Source organism: Mustela nivalis (assembly GCF_964662115.1).
Source record: "Mustela nivalis genome assembly, contig: HAP1_SCAFFOLD_504, whole genome shotgun sequence".
NCBI lineage: Eukaryota > Metazoa > Chordata > Mammalia > Carnivora > Mustelidae > Mustela > Mustela nivalis.
In genome coordinates, this window is record NW_028136152.1 from 159,290 (window position 1) to 175,794 (window position 16,505).

Below are 16,505 nucleotides of genomic sequence, written 5' to 3' on the forward strand. Positions count from 1 at the left end.
GTTGACCTTGACTGTCTTCTACTCCGCCCCTGAAATCTGTGGAAAATTTACTATCCTCACAAATTGTGGGTTCCTTCCTTCCTTCTTCCTTCTTTCTTTTTCTTTTCTTTTCTTCCCCTCTTTTCTTTTGATTTTTTTTCTTTTCTTTCCTTTCCTTTCCTCTTTCTTTCTTTCTTTCTTCTTTTGTTCTTTCTTTCTTACATAGAACTCAAGCAGGAAGCGGAGTTTCACCTCCGGAGGGATGTGGAACTACCAAGTGTGGAGGCAAGAACAGTAAGCACCTGAATCCTTCTGAGAACTGGCAAAAATCTTGAAGGAAGCTTTGAACTTCTCAGGCTGCTGCTGAGCTAGCATTGTATTAGGTATTGTATTATTGTATTATGTTATAATATAATACATTGTATTATAACTTCCACTTAAATACCACCCCCCCAGTCCTTCTGGCAAAGCAGACTGCCAGAGAGTTGGGGTCCTTCCTCTCTGTTGGTATCAGCTCTGTAACAAAAAAGCAGATTGAATTTAGCTCAAAAGCAAAGGGAGGGTAAATTGGAGAGTTACTGCAAGCTCACAGAATTGAAATATGAGATAAACAACAGGCCACAGAAAGGCCAGTAAGCGGGGCAGTCCCAGGGACCTTAGCAGCAAGAATAGTGGGCTGCCTCAAAGGACAAATAAATCCATTCCTTTTGTCCCTGGAGCATCTGCTCAAGATTCAAATCCCCAAGAAAGGGCCTCGGACTGGCCTACCTCAAGTTACTTGGCTACTCCAGCATCCGAGGGATAGGGCTCAGTGACATGACATGGTGGGGGTCGGGGAGGGACAGATAATTCCCTAAAGAAAGGGGATGGTGCTGTTCTCAGAATAATCAGAGATGGGATACGGGGTTCAAGTACGTGTGCACACACACTCACACACACATTCTACCCCCTGCCTGCCCAGCATCCATCCTCCTTCCCATATGTACAAATTTTAAGTCACCTTCCTCACCTGATGCAATTCTTCCACCTGCAGCTACAAACATGCGCACCCCTACTCAATGACAAAAGGGCAAATGAAACAGCCCGTTCATCTGGAAATGCCACTTTCTGGAATAAGAGTCACAATTTCAGGAAATCTGTAAGAATGTTCAGGTAGGAGGTGAGGGGGAGAAGGTTGGGGGCCGCTCTCCGATGAGAATTACCCAACCCGTAGTCAGCCCATAGGAAGACTGCAGCTCTGGGGAAGATGGGGGTCCTCAGGCCATGTATGGGGGCCACTTGCTCCTCAGTATTTTTGGCTCTCAGAGTGGTTACATCAGAGAGGAAGCCATGCCATCCAGTGGGTCTTTCCAGCCCTTGGAAGACACTATGTGGGGCACTTGGAACTGGCTGAGGAGGAATTTTGCTTGAGTTTACAAATTCCTCCTTGCTCCTGTGTCTTGGCATGCTCCTGGTCCTAAAGGAAGCAAGTGCACAGGAGCAAGTAGAAACTGGGAGTAAAGAATATTGGCGTGAGGTAGAACTAGCTTCGAGTCCTCACTCTTCTTGCTGGTCACACAGCTTCGGCCCTCAGTCTCCTCAACTGTGAAATGGGTCGATGTCTCTCTCAGAGTGTCACTCTGATGAGTAAGGGAGCTAACGCATGTACTTGTAATAGTGTCTGGTAAAGGCTCCCTACATAGTAACTCTGATTTTTCTCTCTTTCTGCCTGGCGAGGAAGCTGAGACTCAGAGAAAGATGGAATTTGTCCATGGGACTGTGGAGGTCATCAGATTTCATGAAGCAAAAATATAAGAGGGAAAGGAAGCAACAGACCAGTGTCATTCAACAGAGAAATAATGAGAGTCACATATATAACTTTAGATTTTCTTATAGCCACATTAAAAAAACTAAAAAGGAACAGGTGAAATTAATCTGATGAACATATTTTTGGGGCACCTGGGTGGTTCAGCCATTAAGCATCTGCCTTCGGCTCAGGTCATGATCCCCGTGTCCTGGGATTGAATCCTGCATCGGGCTCCCTGCTCCGAGGGAAGCCTGCTTCTCCCTCTTCCACTCCTCCTGCTTGTGTCTCACTGTGTCTTTCTTTCAAAGAAATAAATAAAACATTTTTTAAAAAAGAATATTTTTACTTAACCCCAGTATATTGCAGATAATATCATTTCAACATGGGACCCATAGAAAAAGTTACTGAGATGTTTTCCACTCGTTCTTTTCTGGTAGTCACATTAAAAAACCTAAAAAGCATTTGCCATTAGTTTTCTAGTATATTTTATTTAATCATATAGATCGAAAGTGTTGTTATTATTATTTCAACACATCATCCATATGAAAAAGCAATAAGGAGTTACTGTCCATTCTTATTATCAAACACCTTGAAACCCACTGTGTACTTTTATATTTGCCACGTGTCTCAATTTGGACCTGCTGCATGTCAAGGTCTGGGCCATGGTAGGTCGTCTGCATCTCCTTCGTTGAAACTTCCCAGGAGCCCTGTGAGGTATTAATAGACCCATCTCCTAGATGAGAAAATGGTCCCTGAGGTCAAGTGACTTGCCTAAACTCATACAGTCAGAAAAAGAGCAGAGCCGGGTTTGGGGCTGTCTGATCTGTTCCGATATAACCCTTCTGGGACTTCTGGAGCCCCAGTGCCTGCCTCCCGATTGCCCATCCCCAAACTATCGATTACCACCATGATTTATGACCCTCCGGCCAGGCAGTCCTGGAGATGGAAGTAATTTGTTTCTGACAGAGGAGGCGTGCCTGGACACCTGCACCTCCCCATTCTGCCTCGGCTTCCAGCCCAGATGATCGATGGATTCCCTGCTGGTCAATGGTGCCGAGGAGTAACCTACGGCGGCAGTTAGATTCGCTTAATCAGGCACTTGCTCAGAGCAGCCCATCTGACAATTTTATTGGGCCAAGAGCGTCATATTTCAGTTTCTGTTTCCGCCCGGGGCTTTGGTTCCTAGATCAGCCAGGGTTGAGTCTGTTGCTTTTTGTATTACAGCAGAGTCTGCGCTCCTTCCCTGGAAGAGTAAACCTACCGGCTGGAGTATAATCGATCCTCTGACCTGGAAGGGGTCACCTGGCATCCCACCGGCATTTAAGGAGAAAAATCTGTGAGCTCAGCTCTCAGTGACAGTGTTACTGACAATAACACCAGTCGCTATAACAACAGTAATACTTAACATTTATTTAGCCCTTACTGTGTTCCAGGGACGGTTCTAGTGTGTTGCACACAGACACACAGTATGGTAGTGTTCACTGGAAAGCAAAGGGAGGCTTAGGAAGGTGAAGGGGCTTACGCAAGACCACAGAGCTGGAGAGGGATTTGAAATCTAATCTCAAGCAGTCTGAGGTTTTCAAGAGTTTGGTGAAGTGGCAAGATATATACCCCCCCCCCCCAAAAAAAAAGTGTGATGAGTAATAGAAAAGAGAAAGCAACAGGGTCTACTATTTCTGGACCAACAATTATAGTATCACAGCAAATACTTACTGGAAAGCTTATGAAGCGCCAGCCTGTGTTATAAGAGCTCCACATACCATATCTCATTAAAGCTCTACAAAACTTTGAAGTAGGGACTATTAGCACCTTATTTTACAGATGAGGAAACTGACAAAGAGGTCAGATGGTTTGGCCAAGGTCATGATGATGTAACCGCAGTGAATGGACAGACGATCCTGCTGTGATGTTTACCTATATATTTGGCTTGTTTCTGATCCCTGGGCTATACACCCCAAGGCTGTAAGGTAAGGCTGACACCCCAAGAGAGACGTCTGAGTGGGAAGAAACTGGCATTGAACTGGGCACTCCCAACTGACACAGCTTGAGTAGTGATGACATTTTAGGATCCATGAGGAAATATTTCATTGGATTCTCAAAAAAATATCTGCTTTAAAGGGTTATTTGGAGGAAGAAGAGGGGTTTGCCTGTCAATGGAAAGCACTGAATAAAGCAGTAAAGAGGCTGTGGGACCTGGAGCCAGACCTGGGTTCAAATCCTGTCACTGTCACCAAATAGTCACATGAACATGGGCATGTCAGTTACCATTCCTAAGCCACGCCTCCTCCTCTCTCGCATGGGGGTCAGAATGGCACTGAGTTCATAGGGTTGTTGTTGTAGGATGTGCTATAAAATGATGTGCTGTGGACTGGATGTGTCCCCCACCTCCAAACTCATATGTTGAAATCCCAAACCCGATAAGATGATATTTGCAAATGGGAGCCTTAGGGAGGTAAGGAGGTCATGACAGTGGAGTCTTTGTGATGGGCTTAGAGCCCCTATGTGAACAGAGAAGAGCAGAGAGCTTGCTTCTTCTCACTCTCTCCACCATCTGAGGACACAGCAAGAAGGCAGTTGTCCCTAAAGTAGGGAGCAGGTCCTTAACAGACATTATACCTTTTTTTTTTTTTAAAGATTTTTATTTATTTATTTGTCAGGGATAAAGGGAGAGACAGCGAGCGAGCACAGGCAGACAGAGAGGCAGGCAGAGGCAGAGGGAGAAGCAGGTTCCCTGCCGAGCAAGAAGCCCAATGTGGGACTCGATCCCAGGGCGCCGGGATCATGACCTGAGCCGAAGGCAGCTGCTTAACCAACTGAGCCACCCAGACGTCCCTGGAATTATTTCTTACTAGCATCTTTGTACCTCTTTTTCATGGCTACTTTTGGTGAAGTCATTTTGTACCTTTATAGACAAGCAAAGGGGAGGATTAAAAAAATAAAGCTCTGTCCTCTCACTGATCAGAGTCTCCAGGGAGAGAAATTAGGCAAATAATTCTTACTTAAATATTGTCCTTGTGCTAGCAAAGCTCAGGATGGGTCCCCGAACGATCTCTATTCCTCGGTCATCTGAAGCATTCAGCTAATGCGGGAGAGAGAAAGCAGAGTCCATTAGAAACACGTTTGTATGTTATCTACGAACTTATTTACCTTTCATCCACCCAGCTCGGCAGGCTAGGTCTCCAGGTCTAACGACAGCTGTGAAATAAACACTATTAAAAACCAAGATCACAACTGTATTTAAAACTCACAACTCACTACACCATTACGTTACGTTCTGAAAGGCAAATGACTGTGTTTCCTTCCGCACTGGAAGAAAACCACTGACATACTCTGGCAGAGTAACTCATTGGCCTGACCAAAGTGAACAGCACCTCGGGCATGAACAGAATCATGCTGATTTGAGCCACCTCAACCCAGAGCAACCCAGAAGTTACCAGTCTTTAACATACTGAAGGAAGAACACTGGTGGCAGGAAGGTTCTAAGAGCTATAATGAAAAAATTAGTTAGACATTTTTTTCTTGCAATAGACAATATTTGCAACTTTGTAATCTAAGGGTATCAGTCCACTCTCAGAGCAAACAGATGGCATTCGCAAGTTCAGGGATTTGAAAAGAATGACATGTAGAGAGATTTGAAACGGCGGGGGGGATGGGGAAACCACAAGAGCTGTGCAACTCCTCTGCAACTGCTGGGACCCACTACCAACCCCAGGTCTTAAGAGGTGAGTGGGGGAGTGGTGCTCAGCTGGAGAAGGCTGTGGGATCTGCCCAGCAGGTGGGGATGCTGTCAGCCTGTGGTGACCCCCCAGACAGAACCAGGCACCGCTCTCCTTCTCCCGACTCCTGCCAGGGCCCCTATTGGCCAAACGTAACCGGGGGAACCAAAGGACAAGGCAGCCTGTAGTCAAGACTATTCAGCCTTCCAGGGCAAGAACGGGAGGGAGCCACATGGAGACGAACTCTGGATGGGCACGTGGAAGACAGCAAGCCACCAAGTGACCACTCACTGAGGCACCCCAGAGTGTTTGCGTGCAAGCTGGCAAAGGCTAAGAAAAATATCCAGCCCTACCACTGCCCTCTAGCTAATGCCAACTCAGGCCCAAATGTCGACTCTAGACAAAAGCCACTCGAGATATTTTGTCTGTTTCTTTCCCCACTTCCAGCACAGCAACTTACTTGTAAAGTAAGACAAATCTAAGAGAACTAAGAGACTCGAGTTCTTTGCAGAGTGAGAAGAATCCTCTTACTTACCTCCAAGACCATGGAGCCAAATTCCTTATCTTTGTACAGCTGTTTTGCACAGGCCAGGATGGTGGAGGTCTTTCCTGTCCCCGGAGGACCATAGAGAAGCAGGTGTGGCAGGCGGTCTTCACTAATAAATTTCTGAACTGAGGATTGGGAAGAAAGAGAGAGCCCATCAGTTTCCAAGAGTTGCCTTATTCACCTGGGCCCTAGAGTTGGCTCGAACGCACTTCAAGTCCACATTCAAATAAGAGGCAGACGCAACAATGAAAAATCTGAAGGGACTCAGCTCTTACAACAACATTCCATAAAGCTCAGTCAGATACTTCAAGGTTATTACTCAGCAGAGACATCACCAAGAAATTTATACAGGTCCTCCAACTAGAATGACAGCAACTGACACACGGATGCTTACTGGTACTCAAAATGTCCTGATGAGAAATCAGATCGTTCAGTGTCTGTGGCCGGTATTTTTCAACCCTGAAATAGAATGTAGCATGGATTACAATACACACAAATGCCAGAACATGCTGTCACATGCAAAAGAATCCTTTCATATCCTAATGAAAAGAGAAAGGGAAATAAAATCCTTTAACTTTGAATACAGACCACTGGTTCTCAACCAGGGACAGTTTCATCCTCCAGAAAACACTTGGTGATATCTGGAGACATTTTTGGTTGTCACATTTGGGTGGAGGGTGCTACAGGCCTCCAGTGGATAGGCACCAGGGCTGTCACTAAACATCCTACAATACACAGGACAGCCACCATGCCTGCCCCCAGCAAGGTTATAGCCCAAATGCCCACAGCACTGCTCTCATTTTACCTTTCCAGCTATCTGCCTATAAATAATCTCAACCTGGATGGGCACCTACTATTTCAAAGTAAATTAAAAACTGGACTCACTGGGGAACGTGGGTGGCTCAGTCGGTTAAGCATCTGCCTTTGGCTCAATTCCTGATCTCAGGGTCCTTGGATTTTGCCCTGCCTTGGGCTCCCTGCTCAGCAGGGAGTCTGCTTCTCCCCCTCATGCTTGCTCTCCCTTTCTCAAATAAATAAATAAAATCTTTTAAAAAGATTGACATCAGACATATACATCAGAAGATGAATGGGCAAGTAAGTGGTGGTCGATCCATACAATGGATTATTCACCCATAAAAAGAAATGAAGCAACCACACCCGCTACAACATGATGAACCCCAAAAACATGATGCTGTGAAAGCCGCCAGTCTCCAAAGGCCATACACCGATTCTATTTATATGACCAGCCACAATAGGCAAATTCAGAGACAGCAGATTGGCAGTGCAGGAAGGGGACGGTGGGGATGGACAGTAATTGCCCATAAAGTATGGAGTTTCCATCTGCGGTAAAATGAAAAATTTGGGAACTAGAGAGTGACACAGTAGCACAACATTCTCAAAGTACTTAAAGTCACGGAATTATACCCTTTACAATGTTTACAGCTGGAAACGGTATGTTATGTGTTTTTTTCCACGATAAAAACAAACTGATCTCCTTCTTAGACAAGACCAACTTGGAGCTTTCACAGACATCAGGACGGATCCCATCAGTTTCTAAAACAACACTCAGAGGCAACTATGAAAGCAGGATGGTTACAAGTGCAAGCTCTCACTTCGCCTGGGTTCAAATCCCAACCTGTTTCTAGCTCCGGACCTGAGGCAAGTCCTTTAACCTTTTGGGTTTACAACTAGAATAATAACTACCTCCCTTCTAGGGTCTTTGTAAAGATGGAACGTCTAACAGGGTCCCTGCTAATCTAATAAGAAGCCATTTAAATACAACTTAACTGGGAAGCCTTATAATCATCATGATCATTTCAGTTTAGGATTTGAGCAATAATTGCATCGAAGATCCCGGCAAGAGTAGAGAGCATTTTGGTACGGAGGCCGATGCAAAGTCAGAAGATGCGGGATCTAACCCCAGTGCTGTCACCCGCAGCGCGTAAAAGGAATGGGGGCGATGGGAGTAGGGCAGCGGGAAGACCTGGCAAACGTCCTAGAAGAACGGAGGGGGCTGAGGAGCTGGGGATGTCAAGGAGAAAATCTGGGGCTCCGTCCGGGCCAGGTCGGGGGCGGCAGGACGAGGTCCGGCGGGCGGCGGCCTGGCCGCTGGCCCACCCCGGTCACCGATCCCCTTTCCCGCGGCAGACAGGCCTCCTCCTACCAGGGCAGGTTTCTGATCTTGGCCGCCACCGGCTGCTGCTGCTCCTGCTGCGCTGAGGTCTCCATGGCGGGGTGATAAAGGTGTCCAGGTCTGCCGGGGTCGCCGCGGGCCCCGGTGACCTGCACAGTCACCAGCTGCGAGCGGGCCCAGGTACCCGGGCACTCAGAGTTCGCGCGCAAAAGGAACTCTCGCGAGACGTAGCCTCCAGCTTCCGACTTCCTCCCTAGGTCCCGCCCCCTCCCCGTTGCCAAGGCGCCGGTTACTAGGTTACCGAGAGGCGCCGGGCGCCCGACTCCCTCCGGGTCAGCCCTTTCAGCCCAGCGCTGCCCTTTCGCCGGTGCGACGGGGCTTCCTGAGGCCGGGGGAAGCAAGAGAGGCCGGGTCACCCCCTGCAGCGGCCAGTCATCGTTACAAACTAAAGTCCCACGGCGAAAGCCAGTTCCAGCTACCCCCAAAGTTAACACTTAGAGTTCGAAGGAACAGAGAGCCTCCAGCGCGGAAAAACCCCGCCCGAGGGAAAACAACCCGAAATGACGGGGCCAGGTCTTGAATATAGATGCCCTAGGAAAAAAAAAGGCTCGAAATAAGCTGGGAGGTGAGTACTTCGAATGGATAAACAACTGCAAACACGCACAGCTCCGGTCTACCTCCCAGTCCGTGCCCCTCACCCAACACAATGCGGAGAGCCCAGCTCCAGGAGCAACCCCAGAGTGAAGACCAAAACCAAGCTCCCAGTTAGTTTAATAGCGTGTAACTGGAAAGGGCTAGCTACCAAGCACAGAGGACAGGATCCCTAGGATCGGAAGATAGGGGAACGAGTATTGACATTTTAGTGCCTTTTTCTGCAATGAGATGATTTTGGACCACTTTTATTTCTTTCTACTTTGCTGGTCTGTATTTCCCAGCCATGAGTATGACGAGTATGTATTGCATCTTACAGATTACATACTTTATCCAGAATAAAGCTTTTTTTTTTTTTTTTTTAACTTGTGAGAAAGACAATAGGGAGAAAAGAGGAGGCTGGCCTGGGGTCAGAAGGGTTCTGAATCAGAAGCGGCTGCTCCCTGCACCTGATTACATCTGTGGCAGCTGCTCTAGGAGCAGAGTAGAGGGGCAGTGAGGCAAACACAGGAGGGAAGTTATACTTGAGGCTGGCCCCTGCCTGGGAATTCGGAAGCGGAAAGGGTCATCTGTGGCTTGTGGTGTGACGGTGGCCAGCTCGGACTCTGCGTGTTCAGATCCTTCGTCTGCCCCTTTGCCACCAGCTTCTCTCCTCGTCCTGTAATCTCTACTCCAGAGGTACCTGCCAGGATCAAACAACCCGTGTAAAGCAGCCGGCAACCGCCTTACTCTCTCCTCCCCTTCTAGCACACTCTCCACCCACCCTGTTCTTGTTTCAAATGTTTCCTCTCAGGCAAAACCTACTCAAGAATCGGCGGCTGGTGTGACTATACCCGCGAGGGCTGATTTCATGCGTCCACGTGACTGGACTCTGGCCGCCCAGAGAGCCGGTAACATATTACGCCTGGGCTGTGTCTCGGAGGGTGTTTCTGAAAGTGGTCGGTGTTGGAATCGGTGCACTGAGCAAGGAGGGCCTCACCGGTGCTGGTGGGCATCATCCAGTCCACAGAGGGCCTGAATAGAACGGAAAGGCAGAGGATGGGCGAATTGGCTCTCTTTTTGAGCTGGGGTATCCATCTTCTCATGCCCTCAGACACCAGTACTCCTTTTTCTGAGGCCTTTGGATTCAGACTGAATCACATCTCTGGCTCCTGGGTCTCCAGCTTGCAGACAGCCCATTCTGGAACTTCTTGGCCTCCATAATCATGGGAGCCATTCCTAGGATATATAAAATATAAACAGGAATATAAAAATATAAAACATATTTAAAACACAAAATATATTTTATTATACATAAATGTTATTGACATAGAAAACATATATATCAATATTACATATACAATGTAAAATATATTGTAAGTCTACATAATAAAAAATTAATGATGTATATATAGTCATTTTGCTAAGGGACCTTTGTCTTAGAAACACGGTGCCACCACCTCTTTGAGCTGGAAGATGTGACTGAGACTAGACCGAGTTCTCATAAAATTCTGTGTGCAGCTGCTACTCGGTTTGCTTGGAATGCAGAATTCTTCTGTGTGGCGTTATCTTATATATTTACAAGGTCATGTGTTGTGTGCCTCCCCAGTGGGTTGTAAGCTTCTTAGAAGGCAAAGCATTGATTTATTTGCCACTATATTCCTAGTGCCTGATGCATGGCTCAGAGGAAGCAATCAATCAATAATTGTTCCATGAAGGAATGAACAATAATAACTAATACTTCTTAGAGAGTTGCTAGGGGCCGGACACTGTCCTATGTACTTTGCTTTACATTTATTATACCCACTCAGTTGTTGCAATAAGCCTAAGCTACTATCATTAGCTCCATTTCATAGACTAAGTAACTTGCCCAAAAGTTTAGTAGGTTTTCTGACTTGGTATAATGGTCACAACTGGATCTAACCAGGACAAGAGCCCAAATTCTTAGCGAGCTCAGCTAGTGTGGTCCCTGGACTGGCAGCAGCAGCAGCCCCTGGGAACTTGTTAGAAATGTTAATTATTCTTGTCCCTACCCCAAACCCACTGAATCTGAAACTCTGGGGGTGGACCCAGCCATCTGTGCTGTAACAGGCCCTCAAGGGGATTCTGATGCACTGGCGTTTGAGAACCACCGTCCTCCACTCCCACCGCTTCTCAGTCCTGGAGCTTGCCATCTCTTTCTAAGACAGAGAATGGGTACTCACACGCATACGCCAGAAAAACAGAGGTGTCCATTTAATGTGTGTCTCTGCAGTTTTGTGTGTTTCTGGTTTTGTTATTAATTGAATTAATTAAAGGCATAGCCCTTTGGGCAAGTTACTTAATATGTCTTTGGTCCTCAGTATTGGCATTTGTGAAATGGGCAGGCCGATATTCAGCCATGAGGAATGGCATCTGTAAGTTGCCAGGGTGTACAATTTTTTTAAGGGCCATCAAAAATTTAGATTTTTATGTAAATTACCGTATGTTAAACATTGGCACCTAATTAAAAAAAAAAAAAGAACTGCTGGTAAAGCACAAATGTTGGATCATGTGAGTTTTTCTTTCTGAAATACAGATGATCAGGCAGAAGACGCAGTCATTCCTTCTGACCCTCTGCCTAGATTGTAGACCTTCTGGAGAAATAAGGATAAATAAAGCCGGTAGCTCCACGTGAATTGTGACACTGATGAACATGGGCACAAACTTTTCTTATGTAATCAGAACCAGATTTGGAAATGCTTTAATAAAACCGTAGGTCCTAGAGATGGCAGGATCAGAAGTTACAAACAAAATTACCAACGAAAAGCATTTGCTCTTAAAATTGACTTAGGGGAAGGGAGCCCTGGATTTTATTACTCTCAGCTTTGGAACAAACTTGGCTTTGGACACAGCACTTACTGCCTTAGTTTATTTTTAAGATTTGTTCTTATGAGAGAATGGGATGCGAGGCTATCTTTGGAAGATGCTGGCAGAAGAAAATCAAACTGGGTCTTTCTCCTGAGCATGTTTGTACTGGTGAAATCATGTTTAAATGAAGAGCAAGGACTTGAAGGAGGAAAAAAATCTCAAAGGGGAATTCGAAGAGTTTGTGTAGAGGAAAGGCCATTTTCTTTGGTGACCACAGCCAAATCATTGACTGATAAGGACTGTAAATTCCTCAGCTCTTTTGGGGGCACTCGCTGCCTTCAAGGACTTTGTCTTTGTCGGAAGCCCCAGAAAGCCCCTAAACCCGACAGGGTTTAGGGAAATCCATTCATTGTCCCCTAAAGTGTGTTCGTTGAATAATTAAGGAATGGTTCTTTTTTGATTCTCAAATCTGATGCTCTTTAACTTTGAGATTGAAAGGGTGATTCATATGAATTTGCTCCATGGGCTCAAAAAATTTCACATTTTTTAATTTTTCTAAATTCCATAGAATGTGGCTCAAGGTCCTCCACCGTCTCTTCCTCAAACCAAGGGAGTGTGGAAATTCATTCTGTGGGAGTTGGGTTCCTTCGGTACCCTGGGGTCAAGAAGGCAAAGAGGTTGTAGGGAAATAGGCCAGAATATTTGAGGAAGGGCTTTTAGTCTTCAGCTGTTCCTAAAGTCTGTTGGCATAGATGCTCTTTGTCATCAAGTTTGAGGCTTAGACTTCCCTGGGCCCCTCCTTTGAAATTCTGCCACCTTCTCCTTCTCACCCACTTACTAACTCAAAGCGAGGTTCCAGAACCAATAGTATCAACACTCCTTAGGAGCTTGTTAGAAATGCAGAATCTCTGGACCCACTCCAGGACTCCTCAATCAGAATTGCATTTTAACAAGGTCTCCAAGCAGCTGGTGTGCAGATTTCAGCTGAGAAGCCCCAGATACCACATAATGTATCTCTCTCCCACCACCTTGTTCCTCACCACTGTTCTGCATCACTAAGTATGGAATTCTTCAGGGAGCGGGACCACTGGCCTCTCACATAACACTCCCAACCTCCTCCCTGCTAGGGGCTTAGCATTTTGATCATTCAACCCCAAGTCCAAAAGTTCCTAGGCGTCTAAGCTCCCCTGAGCCAGGCAAACCCAATGCTCCAGGACTCTGAGGCTTAATTGCTTGGGGAAAAGGAAAAAAATAAAAATAAAAAACAACCCTTAGTTTTTGGTGATGAGTCCGCAGTGGAAAGTAAATCCATTAATTTCTCCATCACATTATTCTGTCACACTAATAATAGGCCCTCTGGGCTGGTGAAATTTTAAAAATATTTCTTCTTCTGGAGTCTTCTCTGTTTCCCTCTAGTTTGAGCCCAGCATCATTGCCCTGGACTAGACTCTGGGACCATCTTGATTGAAAAAGAGGAAAAGGTGTTAATAAGGAGGGGATGGAAGTGTAGTTCCATTACCCTGGCTCTGTTCGGTACTGGTCCAGGCATGGACCACACTGCCTTTGGTTCTATGGGACAGAATTGCAAGGCAAAAAGCATTTGGTGTGTTACCTGTTGTACAATCTGCGTGCAAAACAAAGGGACTGTTTCTCTCCCCTCTCTCAACATAGCAGGGACCCTGGGGATGTAGCGAAGTAAGAAATAGACCTTAATATTGGCAAAAGACTGCAGATTCAATTCGAGGATGAATAGTAATAAGAAAATGCAAATTACTATCATTATTTACGTTGCATGGCAGAGTTACACAACACTTTATTATACAGTAGATGCTACAGAAAGAACTATTTATAGACATTTTTTCCTGTTCCCCCAACCCCCCTAAACTCACTCTTTCAAAGCATCTGGCCCAAGTTCAATGGCAATGTGTTTTAAAAAATACACTTATTTTAAATAAATGCAATACTGAAAAGTAAAGACAATAGTACTGAAAATTGAAGAGCCAAGGCTATCCCAAGTCAACATGAAGAATTTTTAAACTCGAAGATATTTTAAGTGTTTCAAAGAGATAGATGTTCAAAATATACTTTTTTTTTTAAAGATTTTATTTATTTATTTGACAGACAGAGATCACAAGTAGGCAGAGAGGCAGGCAGAGAGAGAGAGAGAGAGAGAGGGAAGCAGGCTTCCTGTGGAGCAGGGAGCCCGATGCGGGGCTCGATCCCAGGACCCTGAAATCATGACCCGAGCCGAAGGCAGCAGCCCAAACCACTGAGCCACCCAGGCGCCCCTCAAAATATACTTTTAATGAATCTTTCAACTTAAGAGAAATTGTTTGTTGTTTTTTTTTTTAAAGGACACACCTTAGAATTCAGTCTTATTCCAATCTGAAGATGTCCAATCTTGGCAGATGTGCAGGAAATTAAATTATCTGGCATGTTCATCAGTATGAAGATTGGACAATTGTGTCTTGAAAAAGTCTTAAAATTTAAAGATTGTTCAAAGTACAGATTTTTAAAAAATTAACGAAAGCAAATTTCCTTCTTAAAGGATTATCTAAAGTTTCCTGAATCTCATGGGAGTAAATTATTTTGTACCCTCTGCTTTAATTTTTTTCTTAAAATTTTAAGGGATATTGGACAAAAACAACATATTCAGTATGTCCTATTTTGGCAAATGTCAACCAGAACTGGCTTGTTAAACATGGGTTATCTTCAGTTTGTGCCAATTAATTAACTTAAGATGTTTTCTTAATGCTAAATTCAAATAAGTTCTTGGTTTTGATATAGCTTCTAATTTTCTTCTGTTGTTCAGGTGATTTGAAATTATAATTGAGAATAAATTTTGCAAAATTAACACATAAAAAGGCATCACTGGAAACGTTTTCCATTGCATAATTCCAAATGCCATGGAAATAGTTGGCGTATTTGGATAGTCATGGAACTTAATTCCATACATACATATTTCAAAATTATCCATCTGCTTAACACCAGGAAGGGTTTCAATGGTAAGATCTTGGTGTACCCGATTGTGGAGAACTTGGTGTGATAAAATTTGCAAAATCAAAATCGTGTTATTTCTTTAAAAAACAATTAGTGGGATTAGAAAGTTGGTCCAAGCCTGCAATATGGTGTTTTGAGAACAAGAAAACAACAGCATTTATTCATGTCTCCCTGTACCCCACCAATGTGACCGCCAGGGAGAAGACATGCACCGAGGCAGTGAACTAAAGATCCCCCCCAGATCTTAAGGACTAGGTGACTTTAGCTTAAGCTTTACTGTTTTAACCAAGCAAGACCTTCTTACTTGAAATTGTAAGTGCAGATAAAGAATAGTGACATTCAAGCTCTGCCCTAAGCTTATTTATATTGGGAAAATACCTTGACGTCTTTAGTCTCAACTACAATAAACTGTCTCAATACTGATACTAAGCTATAGTTGATAAACTTCTCCTTTGATTTGTTTTGACTTTCTAATCAGAATGGGTGCCAGTTATTTATAAATGCATTAATAAAGTAACCATGGTAGATTGTCTGCAAAGATGGTTGCTGCCCATTTCTCCCATCCCTAGGGGGTGCATGCATCTTCCCCTCCCAAGAGCTGGAGTCTTTTTCCTCACTCCTTGGAGGCTGTTCTTTGACTTGCTTTTACCAAAAGAACTTGGCGGCAATGCTGTTCCAGAACTTTCAAGCTGAGGCCTGAAAGTTTACACGTTAGCTAGAGGGAATACCATCTGCCATGACTAGAAGTCCAGGCTTTTCTGTTGGAGAAAGGGGACTCCAGGAACTCAGGTGACAGCAGAGGGCCCCAGAGACATAAAAGAGTCCAGCCAACACCACAAGGAAGGAGGCCCAGCTGTCCTATGCAGTCCTCAATTGTTCAAGCCATTTCAACGGAAACCCTACGAGTGAGGCCATCTTGGAACCTCCAGTCCCACACGAAGCCACCTCAGCTAACACCATGTGAAACACAGGTGAACTGTCCCTTTGAGCCCTGCCCTACTTCCTGCAGATTCACGAGCAAATAACATGATTGTTATATTAATCCATTACATTTAGCTGTGGTCTGTTAGGTCTGTTACGCGGTAGCAATAGGGACCATCACAGCAACAATTTTCTCAAGTTTTTAAAATTGGGATTTACCAACTCTAAAAACATTTTAGAGGTTGAAAGGAAGAGACAAGTAGAATATTCATTAACCAAAGCTGTCATAACTAAGGGAGTTTTTTAAAAGTCCTTTGGAAAAAGTTTTGTGGTTATGCTTATAAACTATCCTAGTTGCTGATATTTCTGTCACAGAGAGTGATTTATTTATAAGTCAGCTAATGTGTAACCTTGACTAGAACAATGACAAAAGTAGTTTCTTCAATACTCATCTCATTTTTACTTGGTTGTTATGTAAATGAGAAATTCCAAGGAAGCTATGAGTAAGGAGGAACAGCCTTACAAACCAGACCCTCTGTGAAGCACTCCAGGGCTGCAAATATTATCTGTATAAAGTACACTTGATGTACTTGCATATCAGTAGAAATACTTGTGTCGCATGTATTCCTAGACCTAAGGCCAAAGGAAATTTATCTAGGCCTAGACCATGTTTTAAGCAAGTTAGAATTTTTATTCAAATTAGAAATATGTCTTGCAGTACTAGTACTGAATTTTAAAAAACTTGGCCACCTCATGTTACCAAATTTGCCAGCGTTTTGACAATGGTATGTATGGAAACATTGCTAGCAGTTTTGTCGACCTCAGGATTTTTTTTTTTATCTGCAAAATTAGGATAGTGTTTTGTTTTTTTTTTTTAAGAAAAGAACATTTAAATTAGCAGGTGACATATGGATCAGATACTAGCTATATTTGGTGTCTGTTCACTAGAAAATTACATAAAAG

The 16,505-nt window shown here is 44.4% G+C and overlaps 2 protein-coding genes across 2 annotated transcripts in view; one reads left to right on the forward strand and one right to left on the reverse strand.

The window, feature by feature from the left end:
- Nucleotides 1–4,519: 4,519 nt before the first annotated feature.
- On the reverse strand, nucleotides 4,520–9,808 carry LOC309857224 (replication factor C subunit 5-like; the record flags this gene model as incomplete). The annotated part of the gene is made up of 5 exons (XM_082750013.1): nucleotides 4,520–4,844; nucleotides 6,017–6,153; nucleotides 6,423–6,487; nucleotides 8,193–8,544; nucleotides 9,793–9,808. 5 exons carry the CDS (start codon nucleotides 9,806–9,808, stop codon nucleotides 4,761–4,763), a joined length of 654 nt encoding a protein of 217 aa, XP_082606139.1. The 3' UTR covers nucleotides 4,520–4,760.
- Nucleotides 8,447–16,505, forward strand: part of LOC309857225 (kinase suppressor of Ras 2-like) — a gene marked incomplete at its 3' end in the record, with an annotated part of 124,312 nt that continues 116,253 nt past the window's right edge. The window contains exons 1-2 of the mRNA XM_082750014.1: nucleotides 8,447–8,787; nucleotides 9,607–9,703. The remainder of the gene's footprint in view (nucleotides 8,788–9,606; nucleotides 9,704–16,505) is intronic.